The following is a 17,544-nucleotide window of genomic DNA, read 5'->3' on the forward strand; positions in this document are numbered from 1 at the left end:
CCCAGCTATGACCCAGTGCACTGGGCTCCCGCCTCAAGGCTGAGCGGCAGAGGCTTCTGTTATTGTCTCTTTAGCCTGACATCAATTTGGATGGAGAGTGATGCTACGGCCTCGGCTGGATCCCTCATAGAATTTGTTTAACTAAAATAAGAGAGTGTCCTGCATTTTCAGTTGTATTAGGTTACACCACGGGCCAGTGCTTACATTTGACCATTTTGGGACCTATCAAAATAGCGATTTCATAGGGTTCACCTTGGCATGCCTTCCCAAAAGTACAGGTCTTTATTGAATATTTGTTAAGCCAGTTTTAATTAATGCTGGCTTACTTGTGGGCTAGCACCTTCTCTCCTTTTCCTCATGGGAGTTACCCATTTGCTGTGATTCATGTCCCATTCACTTTTGAGCCCCCGTGACCTGTGTTCTTGCTGTCGCTCCCCAGATGTCCACCGTGGTCAGCCATGGGCTTCTGTGTTTTGAACTTGAGTGGCGCCTTCCATTCTTATTCTGCTTGGTGTCAGTGCCTGCGACTGTAGTCACATCTGTGCTTTGGACTTTGTTCTGCCCTCTTCTGGTCCTGCTGCCTCCAGCCATCCCCTTGCCCCCACACCCAGGTCCTGCTCCTGCATGCACACCCCAGCATCCCTCCCCTGTGCGGTAGGCTGTGTTCTGTCATGAAATGGCGCCCTCTGTGGGTCAGGTGCCATCTGCACAAGGTCCCATTGGAGCGGCAGCTCAGGTAGTCACTGCCTGTGGGGCATCTCCCTCAACTCCACTGGGTAATTTTATCCATTAAAATGCACTCTCTTTTTATCCTTGCCTTTCTGAAGTTTACTATCTTTAAAAAGCCCTTAGTGTGCCCGTGTCTTGGCCTCGTGACCTTGGCCTGTGCACTGACCCCGTGAAAACTCTGAGGTGTCCTCCCCCTCCCTTCCCTACTCCTTGGCCTGGCAGCCACCGATTCCCATTGCCACTCCTGTCCGCCTCTCTCTCATCCCTGCACACTTCTCACCTCCATGACAATGCCTTCCTTTCAGTCTGTGAATATCCTGGGTGATGCTCCTGACCACATCATGGCTCCTGCTCACCTGCTGACCTGTGGCATCTCCAGTGCCACAGATGGGGACTTCAGGCCGTGCTCAGTGGCTTCCACTGCAGTCAGGGCAAACTTTGTGCTCTCAAAGTGACATTCGAATCTCTGCCTGGCACTGCCACATGGCTGAGAGCCCTCCTGTGCCCTGTATGTTTCCACGTCCACCAGCATGTGCTGTGCATTGTCACCAACTGTTGATCATCCCTTGAGACAGTGAAGCTGCCCTCCCCCCAGTGCCCTGCCCATCAGCCGCATGTCATCCTGTGACTCTTTGCAGCTTGAGTGGCTGCACCTCTGTCTTAAGTTTTAAGTCTGTTTCTCAGAATGTGTGTTCCCTTTGCTAGACGACAGCTCCTAAGGACCAAACTGTCCTATGTTTGCCTTTGTCACTGAGTTTAGAAGCAGTGTCTCACATGTATGTACACATGATCACAAACTGATGTGACAGGGGAAGAGAGATAGAGAGGAGAGCGAGGGGAGACTTCCTCAGTCTCCCTGAGGCCCAGTGAGCGGAACCTGCCCCCGAGATCGGGAACTTACCTTCTCCCCTGTCTCCTCCTCTGCCCACTGAGCGTGGCTTGGTGTGGCCCCCTATCCTGTGCACCCCTTACTTCCTTCATCAGAAATGGAAGGGTTGGGTTAGGTCCCTGCTTTCCAGTCCTTAGTTAATTACATATTGTCTCGGCTTTTCTTTTGATAATTCACCTGTCTTGTTATTGCCATGCCTAGAAAAAAATGACTTGAAAACTATTTCTTTATTACATCTTTATGATGCATGCTAACATGATTACAAAGTTGCTGATAATGAAGGACTCCAGTCCTTGAAACACCAGCTGCTCTCGTGGCCCGTGACATCTGCCCCGATGTGGGGTGTGGAACTGGCAGGTTCTGGGCAGGGGGACTGCAGTTCTCATAATGGCCACCAGAGGGCTCCCCAAGACACAAACCTCAGGATAGGGCTTTGAGTCCTGGGAAACAAGACATTTTCAATGAATGGCCCTTTTCCTGTGAAAATAAAATAGTTGTATTAATGTGGCCAATTTTCAACACTAACTAAATTCACAGAGAAGTACCTCTTAACCTTTCTGAGGTCAAGTGTTTGAGACTCTGATGATAACTATAGACATCTTCAGTCATGGCCTGTGTACGTTTATACAGGCAAACTGCAGGGTGCAGTATCAGAAGATCTGGGGCTGAGCCAGTCACTCCTGGGGTGCGGGGAATCTTTGGATCTTAGGAAACTTTAGAGTGAGATTTAAGGAAATGTATACACCCAGGTATAGCCAGCTACTTTAAAAAATTATTTTTTAAAAACCACCATTTAATTAACTTTTTAATAAAAACACATTTACGTCTCAGAACTTGGGCTGGGTTATAGCTCAGTGGTACAGTGCTTGTCTAGCATCTGTGAAGTCCTGAGTTTCATTCCCAGCAACCCCCGCCCCCCCGAAACCCCTTTACCTGAACTTGAACTTGTTAGAATGGCATCCTGAGTCACCCGCTTTGTGACCACCCTCAGGGGTCAGCATGGGCCTCTGATAGTGGACGTCAACAGGGACAGATGTGAACAGGTTCTGTGGTTCTCCTGTCTGTGTGGAGTCGACCCTTCTCCTGTCTCAGCTACGTCTTCGTCAGATGGCAGAAGTGTATGGGCCGGTCCTGTCACCGATCTCCATGCAATCCCGTCCACTTGGAAACCCCAGCTGCAGGTCCAGCTCAGAGCTCTCCTGTCCTGCTTTTTGATCCACTTCCCTCTCACCCCACTGTTTGCATGTAAAAACATAGGGGGCCCTCTGTATGCGGGTGTTGACGTGGCCATGCTCCTGTGGGTCAGGTGTGGCTCCCCAAGGGCCCTCCCTGTGGCTCAGACCCTGACATGGACGTGACTTCCCCCAACCTTGGCAGCTACCACCGGCACCATGGCTCTGCCTCCCCCATGAGGCCTTGTGCCTGGTGGGGATAATGCCTGTGATATCCCCTGCTTGGTGGCAGGTTGGCACACTACCATATGGCTGAAGGCTCCCAGGCTCCCCTTAGCAGGCCCTGAGGGCTCACCCTGCCACCCATTTTAGTCATTTAGTTGGGCAGTAAGTGCCACATGACTGCTGAGACCCCAGATGCCATGGGCCAGCTTGGCTGCTGAGTTCTTCTGTAGCTGGGGACATTTTTGTGCTCATGGCCACCACTCACTGGGGCACCCACAGTTGTCCAGGTTTGTCTGCCAGAGGCTTCTCTGTGTAGAGAGGGGGCAAGAGGCTGCCCCGGGTGCAGCCTTATCAGTGTCTCTGCTGAAGACTCTTGGGGTATAGTTTTGAGACGTGCATCACACAGTTTTTTTCTGGAAGGCTCATAGTAAGTCTGGGCCTCGGCTGCCCATATGGCAATCAGCTTGATAATACACTGTTGTCCACTTTCTGTTCTGCCCCCCCCCCCCCCTTTTTGTTACCAGGGATTGAACTCAGGACCTTGCGCTTGCAAGGGAGGTAGCAGCACCACTGAGCTAAATCCTGACCCTTTTGGCTCCCTTTCTCTGGTTTCGGGGAATCATTTCTCCAAGACAACCTGCTCTCAGATCCTTGTCTCAGACTCAGCCATTTGAGGAACCTAAAGTCAGACAGCGGCTCACAGTGGAGAGAGTGGGCATCCATCGATCATTATGGGCGAGTCCAGTGGCTCCTGAGTTTCTTGATTTCAGTAGGCAGTTTGCTTCCTCCTTGCTTCCTGGGGTGGGCAAACACCACTCCTGGAAGCTGCTCGTCCTGCTCTGCCAGTGGGTGGTCAGTGCTGTCCAGTGGTGGCCAGTCAGGATCAGGACCAGGGTGCTGCCTGAGCAGCCCCAGGGGTGGAGCCCTAGGCCAGCTGGGAAGGATTCAAAGTGCAGGCATTTTGGCCCATGCCCTTCTGCTCTGGGTTCTCAGTCTGGAGCAATGGGAAAGTTCCACCTAAATGTCATAGCAAGGTCAGAAGATATGCTCCCACTCTGTCGGTCCCCAGTTGAAGAAAAATTGTTTTTCCTTTCTCATAAGGCAGGGATTTGCTCATTTGATGATTTCTTCATCCACACTTAGTTTTTCTCTAACACACTCTTCTGTTTTTCCATTGGGTCTTCACCAATGTATATGCTCACATTGGTCACATTTGTAACCTAAATTGGGTACACATACACACAAGTTATCCTTTATCAGAGGCCCTATTCCAGAGGATAATTTGAAACACAAGCAAGCAAAATGTAGCAACGTTTAAAAATGAAGTGTGCTGCTTCCCACCATCCATGAGCTCTTTCTCCTCTGCCATGCTGCCGTCTTGGAGCAGCCGACTATGGACTGCAGGGATAACGCTGGGGCCCATTGGACCCTCCACTCTTGTGTTCAGCACAGCTGTGACAGTTCTCTGCAGATGTCAAAATGGACATGGCAGTGAAAGAACTGGCATTTTCAGAGGCAGGATTTTTCAGAAGGACAATCCAAGTGTGTCTGCCACATCCTACACACGCCAGGAGTGGGTTTGGTTAGAAGGCTGGGGTGCCTTGGCCTGGCCATGTTAACGTGTGGTCCCTCTGGTCTGTGCTCCAGACCTGTTCCAGCATCAGACTGTCCTGTACCCACACCTGGGCTTTCCACTGGGGCAGGCACCCTCTGTGACAAGGCTCTCAGAGCTGTGGGCTCAGCTCTAGGTCGGGCTCTGCATCTTCTACCTGTTCATCGAAGCCTTGCCTTTTGCCCTCCTTCTGCTGAGGTCAGTATATCTGCAAGCACTCACCAGGTAAAAACCTCCGTGACTCAGGGTAGCTGCCCTTCAGTGTTTCCGGTGCCCTGAGCAGATGTGCTAAGGGATGACCAGACTGTCCCACTGGGTCCAGTTGCAGTCTCAGCGCTCTGGTCAACACAGGAGCAGCCAGTGCCCTTGTCACCACTGCCCCCAGGCAGGCAGCCTTTGCACAACTCTGCATTTGACCCAGGATTCAGCACAACTCATCAAAGGTTCCCAGAGAATCCATGAAGTGTCAAGGAACAGAGATGAACACATACGGTCTCTGTGCTCCGAGGAGCTCACATTCTGATGTTACTGACTTCTGCCTCCTCTGAAGATGGGTCTTCTCTGATGCTGTGCAGAGTTGTGTAAGACATGCAGATCTGGACTCAGTCTTCCCCATCTGAGATGGGGTTGTGCCTGGGTCTGGCTCCGTGGCCATCACCTCCGAATGCAAACTAGAGGAGGAGAAGATGTCATTCCACATAGGCATGGCTGCAACTCAAGGTGAGGATGAAGGCTGGAATCAGTGAGTTGGATCTGAGCCACAGGTATAGCACCAGCTCTCTGGAATATTCTAAGAGGGTAGTGCACTCTGGGCCCCTGGTCAGCCATCTACTCCAGACACAGAGCAGGAAAGAGATGACCAGGAGAAGGAAACTGAGGCAAAGGAGGAGCCAGTCCATGGCAGGGTGAACACATATGGGTTGGGACTTATGCAGATTCAGCAGGCTTTGGAAAGACACCAACCCTAGGAAGCTTGTGAGGTCATTTTTCAATCCACCCTCCATTGACCAGGGTGGGTCAAGGACACTGTTCTTGGGGTGCCCTGGGTTAGGAGTCATTCTCTAGCTGAGTGTGTGGCAGCCCAGCCATAGACACCCCCCAACCCCAAGAGGTGGCAGTCACATTATTTCCAAACGGGGCACTCCACGCCTTTGCATATTCATCTTGCCAAGGTGAATAAATAGGCAAAGAACAAAACAAAACAAAAACAAAAGCCTTGAAGGGACCTGGTGGCTTCCCACAGGGCCTGTCAAGGTCATCCCTGTCCACATGCTTCTGTCCCTTTGTCTCTCTTGAGATGGACCGAAAAGGTGACTGAAAAGATGCTGTTGCAGAGTATTCTTCCTCTGTCCCCCTGGAAATATGTGACCCTTGAACTGTCCTGCATGTACAGTTGCAGACTGCAGCATCACAGGATCCAGTGACAATCTGCTCCCAGCTCAGAGTAGCATAACTGCACACGGGAGACTAGAAAGTAACCTATACTGAGGGTATAAAACAAGATGGCTGCAATCCACCTACAATTCTCCATATTAGCAACATGCCAGTGTATGTTTCTGCAGCTCAAATTAGAGCATGAAGGGGACCCCAAAAGCAGTGCTAGTGTGGGAGACCTAGTCAGAACCCCTTGTCATAGCCGCAGGAAGAGAAGGGAGAAAGCAAAAGGGAGAAAATGAGGCGAGCCTAGGGACTCCTTAGAACTTGCTTTGGAATTAGTAGACTATAAATAAAAACTTCCAGATAAAGCTCTCCCTGTTCATTCTCTTCCTGTGAAGTCAGCAGAAGTGTGTGCTGAGGCCATGGCATCAGGCATAGTTTTCTTAAACCCAAATAGGTATTCCTGTGACCTCCCATAAGACAGTCACTTCTCTGAGTGGGATAAGCCTGTGTAGGATAGTGAAGATTGGTTTCCTGAGGAAAATGGTTTCTCCATTCGCCTTCCCAGCTATCATGGACCCAGTCATCTATGCAGGGAGGAATGAGCTACCTGGATCACCCATGGCAGCTTCACAGGATTCTCTTCTGCCCTCGGAGTGGCCTTGGTGATTTATGACATTGTTTATTAGATGTTTATTTCTAGGTCTAGAGCACACTTCAGGGCTTCCAGGACAGGAGTGGTGAATTTGGTGGACCAGGCAGTGCTGGGGAGCAGTATGGTCAGACATGCTGCTTGGAAGAGCCACATCAACCCTTGCTGCTGGATGTGGGCATCAGAGGGAGGTGGGCCTCCTCCATGCCTTGTTTTGCTCACCATTTCAGTGAGAGCTCCAGCCTGATAGTGTTTAGTCCAGCACAGAACAGCCATCTCTCTGGCCCTGCAAAGGCTGCTGACTTAGTGTCTGAGAAGTTGTCCCTGTGTCCCCACAGAGCTGCACACGCAAGGCCTTTGCCTCTGGGGTCCTGGTGCAGGACGCTGGCAGGCTGGTGGTCAGCCTTTCCTTGGCCTTTCGATATCCTCACGAGCTGCAGGCAGCTGGCAAAGCCAAGGGCACTGGGGAGCCCAGACCTGGGAGCTGCCTTGGGGAGCATGTGGCAGGTGGGCTCCTCACAGGTTTCCCTGTTACACACCTGCTTGGACCCTCTCACATGGCAGCCACATCATTGCTCTTTCAGTGCCACTGGAATTAGCGCTCAAAAAGTCGCATCCTGAGTGTCACCCAGGGATGAAAACGTTCTCCCATGCAATTTGAGGCTACGGTTTTTTTTCCCCCTGTGGCATAGCTCTTATTTTACAAACGAGGTTTATGCTTCCTTATATTATTGGTGGAAAGACAGGAAAGCAGATTTTTTTCAGTACAAGGCAGGCCCACATGGGGGCCTTGTGAGCCCTGGGTCTGAGAGAGGGGTCTTAGACGCTGAGTCCCTGTCGGCACAGAGTGCTGTTCTAACATCCTGCCCTGTGCAGTGTTTTTAATTTTTGCCCCTGAGGGGTTTGCTCATTTTACATACTGATTAGTTTATAGCAGCAATGCTAATTTGCACTGACATTAGGGATTACATATTGAGACGTGCTGAATATAAAGGGAGCGGCGTAGTAGAGGCAGAGGGCGCAGGACTCTGAGGACTGCAGGCATGGGGTATGGAAATATGTCCCTACTTCATTATGAAGCTGTGGTGTGGTCTGGGCCCAGCCTCAGACCCTGGGGACCCTTTTCTGTACCCAGGGCACGGGTGTGAGAGACAGACAGAGGGGTTTCGGTTAATCACAAGGGCTTTTCTTATGGATTAAGTAATGAATGTGATTAACCATAATATAGAGAATTCCCAGTTACCCACTTGTACCTCCTCTGCAGCTAATTTTCAATTCTGTGTTGATTTCCTTCAATAACTCCCATCCCAACCCAGATGGTATCTATCTAGGAAATTCAAGAAACTCTTAATATTAGCATAAGCAGAGCAAATTGGTAAATAAATGAGTGCAAAGAAATGATCTAATGCAATAGGAAACTGAATATAAATGACTTCTGGATTTTCTAGGCAATGGACTCATTAAATCATCCAACAGATATCTGCCAAGTCCGCACTTGGGGCTGGTGCTGGGGACACCACCAAGAAATGAACTCAGTTACCTTCCAAGGCTCACGGTCCAGAATGATGAACTCATGCTGGAACTCTGAAGCCCAGGGAGGAAATGCATCCTCTTCTCAGAGGTATTGGTAACCCAAGAGGGCTTAGAAGCATGATGCATGTGAAGACCCTCAAACACATGGCCCTTTTTGTCCTCATCACCCATGTAGGACTGTACGTCTACCAGGCATGAATCTGGTGCTCATCTTCCTGAGGCAAAGATTATGACTTTGGGAGGTGAACAGTCAGGACAGAGGTGCTTTGTCTCCTTACTCCAGTGGCGTGTGTGTGTGTGTGTGTGTGTGTGTGTGTGTGCGCGTCCCCTGCACACAGTAAGGTGTTCCATGGTCACATGCTATTTAAGTGGAATCCTCGTGTCAGTATGGGCAGAAGGCATTATTGTCATCATTGTCACCATCCTCATCCTCACTATAAAATGAGACAGTAAGGTTTGGATGGCTTGGGTAAATCCAAGGACACAGCCAGAGAAAGGCAGACCAAGGCCCAGCTGTGACCTTGACCCCCATGGGCTGGGCTCAAAGATGTTGCGCTAGCAAATAGCTGGTGAGGGGACTTGCCCTCCAGTCGTGGGAGGAATGTGCTTCGAAGCAAGGGGGAATGTGCTTCGAAGCAAGTGGAAATGAGCTTCTGAGCTTGGTGAGGGGCAGTATGGTGCAGCCTGTGGAAAGCACTGAAATGGTGGTGGTGGGCAGCAGCCTGGGCTGCACTGACTCCTGAGTAGTGCTTCTTGCTCTGTCTGTGGCCCCCAGCGAGTCCCTCTTTCTCCCTGAGATGCAGTTTCTTCACTCATCGGGTTGATAATAACATCTTGTCTTAGCTCTGTAATGAAAACAGTAATGTGTGCGGTGCCTTCTCAATTCATAGAAGTTAATTTTATTCTGAGTTCAAATATTTTTCTGTTAATACTACTATTATTATTTGCCTTTGAGCACATGAAACAGGGAAGAAACTTCTATATTGCACGGTATGTTATAGTAAGTAAGTGATTTTCAGGGTTATCCAGGTTTATTAGTCAGGTTCTCAAGAGGAACAGAATTGACAGAAAATACATGCATAATTATCGAAGGAGATTTGTGAGGTAGGCTTACAGGATCAGAGGCAGGACACCCCACAATGGCTGTCTGTAGAGATCTGGAAGATCCAGTAGCTGCTCAGCCCAAGAAGAAAGAAGCCACAAAACAAGAGGGGTCAAGGATGCAGTGTAGTCTGAGATTGAAGTCCTAGAAGCTCCTTGCAGAGTTGCTGGTGTGAGTCTGCACTGGAAGGCTGAAGACACTGGAGTCTGACATCCAAAGGTGACAGCAGCAAAGGGCACACCTGCTCAAGCAGACTGGAGCTCCTCAAAAATCCGACAACTTCTTCTTCCCTTTTATTCCATCGAGACTATGAGCCTATTGGATGGCACCACCTACCCACAACTGGGGTGATCTCTCCCCACTAAATTTGCTGGCTTACAGGGCAGTCATCACTGGAAACACCCCTCAGACACACACAGAAGTGTGCTTTACTGATCTGCTAGGCATTTCCTATCCCAGTCAAGTTGACATATCATGATTAATGGTCACACCAGGAAATCTGAATTTGCATCAGAAAAGTAACTTCCCATTCTCTGTAGTTGCTGTTTTCAGGCTGCCAGAATTGGAGGTAACATGTCTGCTAGTATTGTTTCTGAAGGTATCAGGGCAGCTGCCTTACACAGGGTTGAAGGCTCAGCTGTTTTCTGAGCACCGTGTTAAGGCTGGAGCAGAAGTTTCCTTAACTGTACGGTCTTGGGTTTGTTCCTTGCATGGAACATGTCCCCATGCTGGGTAATTTTCTGGTGATATATGTGTCCCTGCTCACAAAGGAACCAAGCTGTTTACCATTGTGTCCCTCAACAGCGAGCACAATTCTTAGCACATAGTAAGTGGGTATATTAATTGGCTTTCTTTTGTTGGGACAAAATACTTGTACACACCGCAGCATTTTGACTTGTGGTTTCACAGGGCTCAGTCTATGGTTTCTGGCTGAAAGGTGGAAACAGCATGGTGAATGGGCATGGTGGAGGAAAGTTGTTCAACAGGAAGCAGAGAGAGAGAGAGGGAGAGAGAGGGAGAGGGAGGGGGAGGGGAGGGGCCAGGGAGAAAATACCCTCCCAGGTCACACCCCTATGACCTGCCTCCTCCCACCACGCCCACCTCCTAACCAACCGAACATTCAGCTATTAGCGCATCAATGGATGAATCCACTGTTGAGTATAGGATCCCATGATCCAATCACCTTCCAAAAGCCCCACCTCTGACAACCTGAGCTTTTAGGGGGACATTTTACATCAAACCAAAAGAGTGAACATGGTAATGTCTTTTCTTTTTCTGAATGAATACATGAATATATGTGGTTGGGTAGGAAGGGAAGGAGACAAACTTCGCACAGAACATCTCAGAATCAGTTACTCACTGTCTCAGTCCCTTTTGTCTTCCTATAAAAGAGTACCTGGAGCTGCATAATGCATAAAGAAAGAGGCTTATTTGGTTCATGATTCCGGCAGCTAGAAGGTCCTGAAGGACCCTCGTTAGCAAGACAGACTCCATATTGCTGCTTGACCCACCTGCCTGTCCTTTAGATGAACTCAGAAGGAGGAAGTTTAAAAACCTCCTCCCCTTAGAAAGTCCCTTTAGAAATAACAATTAATCAACTATTGTTTTACAAATGTTCTAACAGCAGGACATTCCGCTTCTGTACCTTTTGCTTGCTTTGCTAGTTCTATCCCATAGGGGGGCCTAGAAACTGTTGGCCTCAAAGGTGTATAAAACATGTTTGTCTCCCCCAGTCGGGGCTTGAGTCCGATGCTCGGCTTGGGTCCCGGCCGGTAATAAACTCCTGTGTGGATTTAATATCGGTCTCTGGTTGGTTCTCTCTCGCTGGGTCTAACAGTCCAAACAGCACAGTGCCACTCTGGGGTGGTGACCCCTGGCTGCATTGCATCACAGTATGGAGGGGAAGCAAAGGAGAAGTGGGAATGAGCGACAGACAGCAGTGGACAGGACAGGACAGGCCCACTTCATAGCAACCCACCCTCGGGAGCATGAGAGCATGAGAGCAATGATTCACTCCCAGAAGAAAAACATAAATTGCTCTTTAGCAATGTCCAGAGGCACCACCACATTTACGTTGGTGGGGACAAACCAAACCCAAGCCCAGCTTACTCAAGAAATGTGCTGGCAGCAAGACCCTGCAACTTCTGATTTCCCCTCCATGAGCCTTGGAGGGAGGAAGCTCAACATGGCAGACAAGCTGCAGCTGTGAGGGAATTGGAGAGGCTTGATGTGGCCTTCTCAGCTCATGAGTTTGTGCTTCAAGCTGCCTGAAGCCACAGGTCCTGTGCCCTTGAGGACTAAGGTACCCATGGGTTTATTTAAAACTCTGACATGTCTGAGAGCCTTGGGACAGGTTGGCTGTATTAAAATATTGAAGTCAATAGTGCAGCTACTTAGTATATGTGGAAAAAAACATTTAGAAAAGTATTGTTATGAAAACAATACAAGCTTACTACAGAACCTTTAGAAAAGATTACCTATAAGAAGTAATCCCACCACCCAGAGGGAAGAGCTAACAGTATATTGGTGGATATTTTCCCCCTTTTTATTCTATATACATGTTATGTGTATAGGATTGGATTCATTTTGTACATATTAGTATGAAACCTGTTGGAGAAAAAAAGTAAACAGTGACCCTCAGGCTGCCGCGTTTCTCTTGTGACCTAGTTTCAGAGTCTGCTGCCACCTCTCGAGCTGTGCCTGGGGTGTGGTACTATCCTCGGGTGGCCCCATGGAGAGGGTGTTTGCAAATGTCCTTGTAGGTAATCTTTATGTACAGCTGTGTTATTTATGTGTATTCCTTGAGAGGAGGATATAGAACTCAAACCTATAGTAAAATTTAAGTCTCATTCTCTACTCTCACCAGAGAATTATGGTTTATGAAAACATTTGCCAATGTGCTAGGTGTTTGGGTCTGAATTTAAAACCATTTTTGATGATACATACTTTCTTTAACCCTTTGTCATTTCTCTTCTGGAATTTCTCATTGGTGTACTTGTCTTTTCCTTCTTGATTGGGTAGAACTCTTTCTGAGTTACCCAGTTACTTCTGCAATGAGGTAGAGGCCAAGTACTCTAGGCTGAGTTCATCTTGCTTTGGTGGTAAACACCTACCAGATTTGGGGTGAGGGCTGCTGGTCAGCACAAGGGTCAGTCCTATGCCACATGTCCTCGGCATCGTGTCAACAAGTGTGTGGACTCCTGCAAGAATGGGAGAGGGAGCCAAGCAGGTCTCGAGTGGCCTTGGGCAGTCTTCCAGTACACCTTTCTGAGGATCTGTGGCCCAAGTGTCTGTAAGTCAGCCACGGCTCTCTTGGGTCTCCTCCTCCAAGAGCAGCCCTGGGATTTGCTCTGTTGTGTGGCCCAAGACAGGGTGTCCTGTGCAATAGAATGTGAGTCTCATATGTGACTTCAGTTGATCTAGTTGTGCCATTAAAAAGAGCAAAAAATAGGTGAAATTAATTAAAAATTAACTTTTTTGGCAGTATACTGGAGATTGAACCTAGGACCTTCACACAGAGCTACATCTGCAGCCCTTTTTTATTTTTTTACTTTGAGACAGAATCTTGCTAAGTTTTAAATTAGTTGCCCAGGCTGGGCTTGAACTTGGACCCCTGTCTCAGCCTCCCAGAGTGCTGGGATTACAGGGGTGAACCTTCACAGTTGGCAATATTATTTTTTTTTTTTAAGTACCGGGGATCAAACTCAGGACCTTGTGCTTGTGAGGCAGGCAATGGAACCATTGAGCTAAACCCCCAGCCCGGCAATATTAATTTTTTTTTTTTTTTTTTTTTGGTACTGGGGATCAAACTTGGGATCTTGAACTTGCAAGGCAAGCACCAGAACCACTGAGCTAAATCCCCAGCCCCCGGCAATAGTAATTCTAATAACATATTTAATCCAACCCAGTATTTCCAAAATATTATTACTTAATGTATAATGAACATAAAAATGTCACTAGTGCATTATCTTGCACTTTCTGTTTTCATACGGAGTTTTTAAAATCAGATGTGTATTTTGTACTTATTTAGCTCATTTCAGTTTGAGCTCACCAAGTGTCATGTGCTCAACAGCCACATGTGGCCTTATGGGAAAGTGCAGGTCCCACAGCAGAAATTTGGCTGGGGAAAAACCAAAAGCCCCAACAAACTGTAGTCAAAATAGAAATGTCCTTTAGGATCTTGTGCCAGTGATCTTCCTGAGGATCAGGAGGACTGGGGGCCACTTTGTGAAATTTCTGATTGAAAATTTCTATGGGCCTGTCCACCCCGTACCAGTATGTATATGTTCCTTATGGGTTTCCATAGTGCACTGGTTTTCACCTTCACCTCACGATATGTATGTGTTCCTTTAAGGGCCAGCAGTGACAGTGCCCCAGCCCCACTTGGAAGTGAGTCAGAGCCCACCGCCCAGGACAGCCTTTGTGAGGCCCTTGCAAGGCGGGACTGGCTTCTTCAGGAGAAGCGGCAGCTGCAGGTGAGAATGAAACAAATGTCGTGGTTGGGGTTGGGGCTTCTCATTCACTGAAGCCAAATGTGGCAAAGTGGATCTGTGCTTTGCCAAAGGAGAGGGTGGCAGTAGCTGGACAGCTTGTAGGAATCTTGTCACAAATGGGGGCCAGACCCTCCTTATCTGCCATCATTTGACCTTTGGAAGCTTCCCTTGGAAGGCAGAGACAAGCTCTGTGCCTTGGGAATGCTTTGCGGGAATTCCTGGCATGGCAGACTGCGGGCTGCACTTCCACAGGCAAAGTCACAAGTCTGCATGGGCAGAATGGGTGCACCTGGAATGAGTGGAGGGCTGAGTGGAAGGCTGAGTATGGCCCAAGCAGCGCTGACAATTGCCATAGAGTCATCTGGGGTTGGAATCTGGGTACAGCACCAAGGTAAAGCCAGAAGCCAGTCAGGAGCCTGGAAGGGGCCAGGGCAGCTGAGGGTGGAGTGGGGTCCCTGCAGCTTGAGCTGATGCAAGAATGGGGCGGGAGGGGGGACACTGAGGAATGCTGGTCAGTGGTAGCAGCTTCAGGGGAGAGCAAGGTCCTCACCACCCGAGTCCAAAGCATGGTGCAGGCTCTAAGTAGCTGATGAGCTTGGATAAACTGTGCACCCACTCAGAGCATTCTCACCAGCTCCTTTCCCCACTCAAGTGGCTATAGTAGTAAGCTGGTGAAGGGAGGCAAGAATCACCACAATCTGGGAATATCCCCAGACAAACTGAACACTCAGGTCTGCAGCGAGTATTGTACAGTGTGGACAGCAGGCGGTGTGGAATCTGGCTTTGGGTTTTTGACAACATTCACCTCAACTCCTGAGAATGTCAGAGTACAAAAAATTTCAGTGCTGGTACTCAGTGCTAGAAGTACTGTGTGCATTGCTGGGTGCTGGTGCTTAGAGCTAGAAGCACTCTGTGCTATAGCTCAGTGCTAGCGGCACTCTAGGGAAAGGTGCTTGAATCCTTGTCCATCCCATAGGTATTCTTGCGGTTTCAAGTGGGCCAGATGCCATTTGAATGGTCATTATCTCCATGGAGCATTCCCGGGGTGGCAGTCGGGAGACAGATGGCAAATATTCTAAGACCCTGAGTCAGAGGACTGGTGGGTTGGAGGTGGTAAGAGCCTCATTGTGGAGGCCAGGGAGATGGGTGAAGAGCAGAACTGAGCAGAGGGCAGGCCTTGCACACATCTTGAGCAGCTGGGCAGGGGAGCAGCTGGGTAGGGGACAGCCATGTGCAGGCTGGAGGTTGGCATAGTGCTGTGGGTTCGGAAGGCCATAGAGGGCTGAGGCAGTGGGAGCAGTGCATATGCAGAAAGGAGGGGGAAGAGGATAGAGATAAAGGGCCCAGGCTTTTCCCTGGCTGTAATGGGGAGACAGTGAGGCTTTTAAGCATGAAATGACATGATCTGACCACACTTTATTTTTATTGTTTGCAGTACTGAGGATTGAACCCAGGGCCTTTGCACCGAGCTACATCCCCACCTGTTTAAGAGCAATTTTTTTTTAGCTTGATGTGGTAGTGCACGGCTGTAATCCTAGCACTCAGGAGGCTGAGGCAGGAGGATTGCCTTGAGTTTGAGGCCAGCCTGGGCTACATAGTGAGTTCAAGGCCAGCCTGGACTACATAGCAAGATCCTGTCTCAAAAAAGAATTTTTTAAAACAATTTTGAGACAGGGCCTCATTATTATTATGTTGCCCAGGCTGTACTTGAACTTTCAGCCCTCCTGCCTCAGCTTCCCAGAGTGCTGTGATTACAGATATGCACCATCGCACCTGGCCTAACCACACTTTAAAGAATCACTTTGACCGCTATGTTTGAGTAAGTTATAGGACCACTATGGAGAATAGTTTGTGGCTTCCTCAAGAAATTAAAAGTAGGATCACCATGTGATCCAGCAGTTGCACTTTGGGGATAGATGTGAAAAATTGAAATCTGGCCGTGAAGAGTTATCTGTACACCTATGGCCACAACAGCATTGCTCATGATAACCAAAAGGTGGTACTGACCCAAGCAGCATCAGTGGATGGATAACTAAACTGTGGTATGAGGCTGGATTCAGAGTTATATTACTCAGCCTTAGAAAGGAGGGACATTCTGATGCAGGCTACAGCTACAATGTGGCTGACCCTTGAGGAGATGATGCAAAATAAGTCTTTCACAAATACTGTGTTTCCACTTCCGTGAGGTCCCCAGAGCCAGCTTCACAGAGATACAAAGTAGGACAGTGGGCTCAGGACAGGGAAGGGGTGGTGTCTGATAGGTGCAGGGTTCCAGTTGGGGAAGATGATGAGAGTTCTGTGGATGGATCACTGTGATAGTGGCACAACAAGGAGACTAAATGCCACTGATCTGCACGTTTAAGAGTGGTTAAGATGGTATGTTTTATGTCATGTGCATTTTAGTTCAGTGTAGAAAACCTGAGAGAGAACAAAAAAAGGAAAGAGATAGGAAGGAAGGGAGAAAGAAGAGAAAGAAGGAAGGGGAAAAGCAAGGAAAGGAGGAAGGAAAGAAGGGAGGGTTAGGATCCAAAGGTGGGAGCTGGGAGGTGGTTGAGGGACCTTGTCAGCTGTGCTGTGACTGAGGCCCTGTGGAAACCATGGGATTGTTTTCTTTAGGGTGTCCCAGCAGTAGATCTTTAGTGCCTCATCTTCCCTCTCACGTCTCTGCAGCAGACGTAAGTGCAGGAGGGACTTGCCGTAAGGAATTGAGACCTTGGGGTGAAGAAAACATGTGCAAGTATGTGGGAAATGCAGGATCAGGGCCGTGGGCTCTTATCAACCAGGAACAATAACGGAACACGGGGCGGGGGCAAGTTCATTAACAGAGTCTGGCTTTTAATTCCGAGTCCTCTCAGCAGTGAGATGATTATCTACCCAAGCACTGTGCACACGCTGGTTTCCAGTTGCCTGCTGCTTGTTTTATTCATTGATCTCAAGATTGGATGATAGGTGTGGGTGATTTAGATTTTGGTTTGCTATGTCAGTAGACATTAAATTCCTTTAATATTTTTATGAACGTCCAGCACCAGGATACCATGTAGCATCTCACTGTTCTCTCCATCCTGTAGATCCAAGAAGCCAGGATTTCAATCTTTCTCTATACTCTAAATTCTTGAGCTTGGGGACAGACCAGCCGTGTCTCGCCTTGGTCTGTGACGTGACTCTCAGAGCCCCATATATACTGCCACACTGTGTCCTTGTGGTCCATCTGTAGCGCAGCCAGTTATTTGTTATTTGCTGGTTTTTCCCAGTCCACTCTTTGGCTGACCCTCCATAGTTATTTAATGCTTGGAAAGGAATATTTTTCCTTCTGCCAACTCATCAGAATTAAAAAGCTGGGATGAGTTTTCCAGTTCAGCAAACTCCCAGAAACCTGCCTGCCTCGCAGGGACCTGCACAGCCTGGTGCATACGGCCCCTCTCCTAACAGCTGTGATCACCAGGGCAGGTTGCTGGGGAAGGTTTGTTCATATCTCTTCCCATTCTCTGCAGAAAGAAGTGGAAGCTCTCCAGGAAAGGATGTCTGCGCTGGAGGCAAAAGATCAGCAGCTGAGGAGGGAGATAGAGGAGCAAGAGAGAGAACTTCAGTGGCAAGGCTGTGGCCTGGTGACACTGCTGGTCCAGCTGTCCCGGGAGCATCTGCAGGAGGTCCACGAGGCCCTGAGGGACACGCTGGCCTCTGCCAGCCAGATTCCCTTCCACTTGGAGCAACCTGAAACCATTAGGAGGTATTGGTGATTTCCTGATTATGATCACTCGCC

At 48.9% G+C, this 17,544-nt stretch overlaps 1 protein-coding gene across 4 annotated transcripts in view; it reads left to right on the forward strand.

Annotated features, from left to right (window-relative positions):
* Positions 1-17,544, forward strand: part of Disc1 (DISC1 scaffold protein) — a 340,459-nt gene that overhangs the window by 77,300 nt on the left and 245,615 nt on the right. For all 4 annotated transcript variants that reach the window (XM_087181893.1, XM_087181896.1, XM_087181894.1 and 1 more), the window contains exons 5-6: positions 13,646-13,766; positions 17,276-17,511. In XM_087181893.1, coding sequence (XP_087038019.1) covers positions 13,646-13,766; positions 17,276-17,511 — 357 coding nt within the window. The remainder of the gene's footprint in view (positions 1-13,645; positions 13,767-17,275; positions 17,512-17,544) is intronic.

This window comes from Heterocephalus glaber, unplaced genomic scaffold (genome assembly GCF_053883595.1).
Source record: "Heterocephalus glaber isolate CG9 unplaced genomic scaffold, H.glaber_assembly_v1.0 deba00001472, whole genome shotgun sequence".
Taxonomy (NCBI): Eukaryota; Metazoa; Chordata; class Mammalia; order Rodentia; family Bathyergidae; genus Heterocephalus; species Heterocephalus glaber.